This window comes from Triticum aestivum, chromosome 6A, assembly GCF_018294505.1.
Source record: "Triticum aestivum cultivar Chinese Spring chromosome 6A, IWGSC CS RefSeq v2.1, whole genome shotgun sequence".
Classification (NCBI taxonomy): domain Eukaryota; kingdom Viridiplantae; phylum Streptophyta; class Magnoliopsida; order Poales; family Poaceae; genus Triticum; species Triticum aestivum.
In genome coordinates this window covers 554373382-554380833 of record NC_057809.1, presented here as the reverse complement: position 1 = coordinate 554380833, position 7452 = coordinate 554373382, and the positions used below count along the sequence as shown (strand labels likewise).

Genomic DNA, 7452 nt, shown 5'->3' with positions numbered 1-7452 from the left:
CAAAACGTAGACATAAAAGACTTTTGAAACGTCAAAAAGTTTTTGGAATTGACAAACATTTTTTTCTAAATAATTGGGCATTTTTAAAATTCGTAAACATTTGTTTTGTTTAGACGAACATTTATTGAACACATGAATATTTTTTAAATTCCTGAACATTTTTTGAATCAATGGTTTTTTAAAATTAGTGAAAAATTCGCAGAAAAGTTGATTTTTTTTGAGAATTTTCTAAAATTTCATGGATATTTTTTTAGATTCGTGATCGCGAATATGTTTTGTATACATGATCATTTTTTCAAAATCAAGAACATGGTTTTATTTCCCGACAATTGTTTTCCAAATTGTAATTTTTTTTATAATTTTCCAAAATCTTTGTAAAATTTTATGATTTTTCAAACATTTTTAAGATTCGTAGACATTTTATGATTTCTCGACCATTTTTTTTCCAAAATCTACAACTTTTTTAAAAATTTCAATCTTGAATTAACTCAAAAAAGAGAGTAAAAAACAGAAATAAGAAAAGAAAAGACAAAAAGATGAAGAAAAATAGAGATGCCGCGTCCCGCGGGCCGGCCCATGAAGACATTCAGGGGGGATGAGGTGGGTGAGAAAAAGGAGTTGGAAAAAATGGTGAACGCAGGGTTCGAAACCCTGGTCTTTCAAGTGGGAGAAACAGGCTGCTGCCACTACGCCACCAGCTCACATGTGCTAAATGATGGGTATCGTACCTATAAAACACTTATAGCGACGGTGTCTTAACAAAAAACGAATCGTTTTCCGTTTAGATGGCATAGCGGGTAATATATGGCAACTTCGAGGGTAATGTTTAGACGGACGACCAGAAGCAATACTTGTTTTATTAGTATATATATATATATAATATATATAGGTAGAGATAGAGATTATTATTTTTTATTAATTTTAATATATTTTAGGGGAATTCATTTTAATAAAGGATTTAAGGAAAAATGTGTGTAATGAGTCCATTTCCATTACGTTCGGCCCGCTTAGCCTAGATAGTCTGTCTGGGCCACAGTGTTAGGCCTACAATCCCCTTCCCTCTTCTCAGAACCCACCATAGAAAGGAGCACCCTCCGCGCCGCCGTGTCCGTTTTCAGCCTCCGAATCCCCCACCCCCCGTTGCCTCGCGTTCCCAAGCCACATGATATCCCCCAACCTCCCCCTCCGGCTCCGCCACCTCCGCCGCCTTCTCGCCGCCGCGCCCTGTTCCTCCCCCGCCGCCGCATACTACTCGCGCGCATCCTCCCCGCCGTTAAGCCGCGCTCAGGCCCCGCCCCCGCCCCCGCGGCGCCATCTCCCGGACCTCCCGGCGCGACGGTTCTCCTCCGGGCACGTCCTCCTCCCCACCAACCTCCAGGAGGAGCACGTCGCGTCTCTGTCCGATAGGATCTACGACGCGGTGACGGAGACAGAGGAGGGCTCCAACGAGGGCACGGAGGCCGCCCTCGACGCGCTGGGCGCCGAGCTGACCACCCCGCTCGTGGCCGACGTGATGCACCGCCTGCGCTACGAGGAGAAGCTGGCCTTCCGCTTCTTCGCCTGGGCCTCCCAGCAGGACAACTACGAGCACGAGCACCGGACGTACAACGACATGATCGACATCCTCTCCGGCACGCGGTACAAGTCCCGCCAGTTCGGCGTCCTCTGCGACGTGCTCGACCACATGAAGCGCCACGGCACGAGGTCGGTGCCGGTCGAGGACCTGCTAGGCATCCTGCGCGCCTACACCGAGAAGCACCTCACCAACCTCAGGAAGCTGGCCAAGAAGCGGCGGGTGCGGATGCGCACGCCGCCGGAGACCGACGCGCTCAACATCCTCCTGGACGCCTTCTGCAAGTGCGGGATGGTCAGGGAGGCGGAGACGGTGTTTGGTCGTATGAAGAAGAAGCTGCAGGGAAATGCCGAGACCTACAGCATCCTGTTCTTTGGGTGGTGCCGCGCCAGGGACCCCAAGAAGGCCATGAAGGTGCTCGAGGAAATGATTGAGATGAAGCACACCCCGGAGAACTTCACGTACATTGCTGCTATTGACTCGTTCTGCAGCTCTGGTTTGATCTCGGAGGCAAGAGAGTTGTTTGAGTTCATGAGGGCCGAGGGGTCGAAGATATCCTCTCCCACAGCTAAGGTATATGCTATTATGATTGTTGCGCTAGCCAAAGCTGATCGGATGGATGAGTGCTTTGAGCTGATTTCGGATATGATTAAACGTGGCTGCATGCCTGATGTATCAACCTTTAAAGATTTGATTGAAGGCATGTGCTTGGTGGATAGACTTGATGCTGCCTACTGCATTTTGGAGGAGATGGGGAAGGCTGGGTTTCCTCCTGACATTGTCACTTACAATTGCTTTCTTGAGGTGCTTTGTAGTCTTCAGAAGGCTGATGATGCGCTCAAACTCGCCGAGAGGATGATAGAAGCACACTGTGAGCCCAGTGTTCATACTTACAATATGCTGATGGAGATGTTTTTTGGTATGAGAGAGCCACACAGGGCACTCGATATTCGGACTGAAATGGACAAGAGAGGATGTCGACGTGCTGTTGATACCTATGAAATAATGATTGATGGGCTGTTTGATTGTGGAAGAACAGAAGACGCTACCACTCTTCTAGATGAAGTAATAAACCATGACATGAAACTGTCGTACAAGAAGTTCGATTCTATCATGCTGCAGTTGTCAGCTGTTGGCAACCTTGGCGCAATACATCGGCTTTCAGAGCATATGAGAAAATTTTACAATGTTGCAATGTCAAGACGTTTTTCGATCACACAGAAGAAGAAGAGCATTGGTATTAGACGGAGATGAGTTCTGCAAGATATATTATTGTTAGCACGAATAGTCAAGAGCGTAAGGTAACCACTTCCCTGGTTTTACTGGCAAGTGCCAACTGTTAGTAGCCGTATTAGACGTGTGCTGCATTCTGTACAGTTTTGGTCATCAGTACTTATTTTGCCTACTTTTCCCTAAGCAAGGAGGGCCTAAGTTACATATGGATGCTAATCACATGGACATCGTTTTACCAAAGGGCAGCTAACAGAGACACAATGTACTCTAATGTGTATTTGTATTGTAATATTTGAAACTTAATCTTTAGAATCAAAACGGTTGCTACAATACTGTGGTAGGCAATCACGTTTTTGGTGGCTAACACTTGCGTTTTTGTATATTGTTTCAATGGAATTTCCCTCATATATCTTACTCCCTCCGGTCCATATTACTTGTGTGTTAGATACATCCGTCGTATCTAAACAAATCCAAGGCAAGTACTCCCTCCGTCTGGAAATACTTGTCATCAAAATGGATAAAAAGGGATGTATCTAGAACTAAAATATGTCTAGATACATCCCCTTTTATTCATTTTGATGACAAGTATTTCCGGACGGAGGGAGTAATATGGATCGGAGGGAGTAGCACTTGTCGGCTGCCCACCCCTTCTCTAAAAATCAGTTTGCTGCCTGAGATAAATTCAGTTTAACCTATGCAACAGTATATTGTAGATGGATCTATATAAACGACAAACCAGCGTGTTTCAATCGACTTTAGTTTTATCCTTATATCATACCTGCATTTGCTGGTATAGCTTGGTTTGCAGTCCTACCTTACCCCACTCCAAAAACCAGTTCACTGCCTGAAAGAAATGCAGAGACACCTATGTGACAATAAAGATATACTAATACTAATAGCTGGGTTTTTCTCGCTATTTTAATTTACACAAGCTATGATGTAAATAATCTGGAACCTGGACCTATTTTTTATTTTACCTACTGAAATATGAAAATCCCTTACTTGATTGCTTCTATTTTAAACGCTTTCTGTTGTAAAGCTCTGAGTTTTCCTTTTACTTGACCAAGATGAATTGGTTTAATGGGAACTTAGTGTAAAACTTAATGTTTGTGTTATGCAAGTAGCCAGCCAAACCAATCTACAGCCAAACCAATCTACTGCCTAAACCAATTTGCCCTTTGTTAGCTTTCCCGTTCCACACATATTTTTGGTCTCTTCAGGCAAATAAGTGATGTCCTTTTCTTCCATTGCAGAAATCACAAGAATATACTGTATTGATTAATGATAATATGCTAACTCTCACCGAGTAAAGTTAAGGAAATACCAATTCTTGAAAACTTGCATACTTGAGGGCAGAGAAAATGCAGGACAAGATGGCTAGTTGTAGCAGGTTTGAGTAGATATAACTAACTGTAGCCAATCATCGCCATCCTGGCTGTAAGCAGTAGGGAGATGAGAACTTGAATCGTAGCAGTGGTGATCTAGTTCAAAAAAGTAGTAAAGGCAGTAACTTGTTTCAGTAATGGTGTCTGGTGTTTTTTGTTCCGAAGCGTAATTATTGGTGGTATATGTGCTTCTGTGAGATATTTATGTTCATTCTAGTGATGACACGACAAGTTCATCTATTAGACTAACCATGGACGTAGCTTGCAGTTCTTTGGCCTTTACTTTCTGATTGGATTTATGGTAGCCGAGTTATCTATATTATAAAACACATATATTTTTCCTTTTTTACAGGGTGGTTGATACAAGTCTGCACATTTTGTCGGAGCAATTTGCAGTGGAAGCAGCAGTGTATGAACCGAAGTATTTTGCCAAGGACACAGGCAATGTGAGTATGTTTTCATTTGCTTTATACATCATATGGCACACCCCATGAAGCTTTTTTCCTTAGTTCTCTTGTGGAACCTTTTTCTTTTCTTCTTTTTTTGCCTCTGTCTCTCAAATGAACCACAAAGGCCCAAGACTGAATTTCCTGTCATTAAGCATGCAATTCGACACAACTTTTCTTGTCTCCGTTTGGCAACCAAAATCAATTTCACATATTCTGGAGTCTCAAGAGCCCAGCTTCTCTGGGAGCATATGTTACTAGGCTTATTGCAAGCAGGATCTTACTCATCCAGTTATTAGAATAGAAATGAGGGTTCCAGTTTTAAAAACAAGAATGCCAGATGCACTTATATTCCACAGAACATCTGCATTTCTTCCTATATTATTGGTACAGCACAAAAAACAAGAAATGCCAATGAGCAGATATACTTGTATACACAATGGTGATACTGAACAAATGTGGTTGCTTGGCTGCTATTCAAAGCTGTCCTCCTCTGAAAAGTTGTCCTGCTAACTTTAGCTGATTTGCCGATCAGATGGTATTAAACTAGGAACATCAGGACATGGATTAACTACCACATATGAGAATAAACCAAGTGACTGACAAAGAAAATGCATCACACATAGCACTTCAGTGTAGCTGAAATTATTACTAACTAGATATGCCCTTTTATTTAAAGTCTTATACCAAGCTTTGATTATCTGAACTCGTGGTGCCATGCCATGCCATGGCCCGTCCTCCGACGAGGTGGGTATGCCAAGTTTTCATGAGTTCCGAGGTAGAAAGACGGCTGGTTCTGACAAAAAAGAAACCTCTGCCTAAGTGATTTCAGTTTCCATCTCATCTTTTTTTAGATCAAGTTTCCATCTCATCAGAGCCGACCCTTGGGCGGGGGGTTGCCCCACGCCTAAATTGAGGCCAGTTATTTCAACATAGGCCCATTCTGTAACATATATTGATATGCAATAATATCTTTGTCCTTACATACAACTAACAGAAAAACAAAACATCCAAGAAACCCTGGTCTATTATTGAGACATGGAACCACAAGCTGAGATCAGTACCCTAATTTCCTGAAATTGGATCAACGGTACCAGCCGTTACTTAGGAATTCACCTTTTTAGGGACCTTTTCTCTGTCCTTGTTGGACCCAAGCACAATACATGTAATTGTAGCATTTTTAAGAAACTTTTTTCAGTTAAAATTAGCAGAAGGCTACTTGAGCCAGGCAGAACACAGATTGGATCTGTTGAGCCTGTTTATATTCAGCAAAATATGTCACATGCGAGTTTCTTGGTCGGTTTTAATGGTTTACAACCACATCTTCACATCTTGCCGTATAGACTTCTTTTTTTTGGATATATTTTTATCTTCTAACGACCTAAAGCATCATAGCTAAATTTCAAATATGAAGTTGCTTACCACACATACCGTGTGGTTATCGTATAAACTTTTGCTGTATATACTTATACCCTTACACATGCAACACATTTATCTTCACCCACCATCATTTTAACATATGCGGTCACATGTTTGCCATGTTGGACATAAGTTATAGTGATACATAACTATTGTCTCGACACTGAAAAAGGAGAAGAGTGTGTCTTATAGGTCCGGACCCCCATTGGCCGGTGGGCCAAAAACCATAATACCTCCCATTCAAAAAGTTATACTAAGAGAGCATCAATTAATCTGGATTGAAGGGAACATCATATTTGTAATTCTACCAAGATGCCAAAACTGATCTCGACGGAAAGCAGTAAAAACTTGGGGTCCAAAAGAGACATGTTGACTAGTCACAACACAAGAGACCTCCTGGGTATGGAGTTGTTCCCCTGATGTGGAACCGTTCTCTCTCTCTCTCTCTCTCTCTCCTGGGCATGGCGACGCTCTCGCGACGGTAGTTCCCAGGGGTTTGAGCATCGCATGAGACCGTGATTTGATCGCATTTTTCTCGCTGTGATTTCTCCCTTTCCCTATTCTTGCCCTGCGCTTCTTGTGGAACCGATAGTTTCTCGTTTCGCTGCCTCGTTCGGGGTGATTCAGGGGCAATCCTTGCATTGTTGCCCACCCTTGGTGATGGCGGGACGAGGTGTAAGTGCATCTAGTGCCAACCCTAATTGGTTTTGGAGTATTGACGACAAACCTGGTTGAGGGACTAATGTGTTTGTGAGAATTGCAGGATAACACAGGTAGTAGTTCCTCATTGATTCGGTTTACCTATGGAGATGACCCCTAAAAATGTATGAAGACATTGAAGACAAAGGTGGTATGTGAAGATATTCACATTGAAGACTATGACAAGAGAAGACATCGCGTGAAGACTATGGAGCGCGAAGACTTAGTTGTTTCGTTGTTTCCTTTTCTTCTTTGTTAAGTCATAGGAACCATCGTATTGTTAAGTGGGGTCCCAATGAACAAAGTCAGAGTGACTGAAGTAATGCTTAACCAAAATCCTATGTCTTCGAGCGAAGACAATGAGAGCAAAACTTATCTAGAGCTGGATAAGTCAGCTTTACTTGTAGCCCAAGTAAAGTTGCCGCGTGTGTTTGAAATTTGATCGTTGGAAGACGTGTCAGTTCCTTAATGACCCAGGGTCATTTCAGACAAATCAGGTCGGGTTGCCTAGTGGCTATAAATAGCCCACCCCTACACCATAAATTGGTGACTGCTCAGAGTTAGTGCACGGCTTTTGTCGTTTGAGAGCAACCCACCTCAAAGCCTTTGAGAGAGAAATCCTTGCGAGGACAAAGCCCTAAACACCCAGAGCCAAAGAGTGTTAGGCATCACTGAAGTCTTTCTGTCTGTGTGATCT

The 7452-nt window shown here is 42.9% G+C and overlaps 1 protein-coding gene across 2 annotated transcripts; it reads left to right on the top strand.

Annotated features, from left to right (window-relative positions):
• The first annotated feature begins 1135 nt into the window (after nt 1-1135).
• Nucleotides 1136-6907, top strand: LOC123128447 (pentatricopeptide repeat-containing protein At1g73400, mitochondrial). 2 transcript variants are annotated; one of them, XR_006463121.1, is made up of 3 exons: nt 1136-2874; nt 4544-4637; nt 6820-6907. XR_006463121.1 is itself a non-coding variant. In XM_044548448.1 (2 exons), the coding sequence occupies exon 1, from the start codon at nt 1163-1165 to the stop codon at nt 2825-2827; it is 1665 nt and encodes a 554-aa protein (XP_044404383.1). In that variant the 5' UTR covers nt 1136-1162; the 3' UTR covers nt 2828-2874; nt 4544-4699. The 2 variants fall into 2 exon arrangements, 1 of the variants encoding a protein (XP_044404383.1); XM_044548448.1 differs by lacking the exon at nt 6820-6907 and having other exon boundaries at nt 4544-4699.
• Nucleotides 6908-7452: the final 545 nt, after the last annotated feature.

What these genes read in the sequence shown, in the direction of transcription:
- LOC123128447 (XM_044548448.1), top strand. Translation starts at nt 1,163, where the DNA reads ATGATATCCCCCAACCTCCCCCTCCGGCTCCGCCACCTCCGCCGCCTT.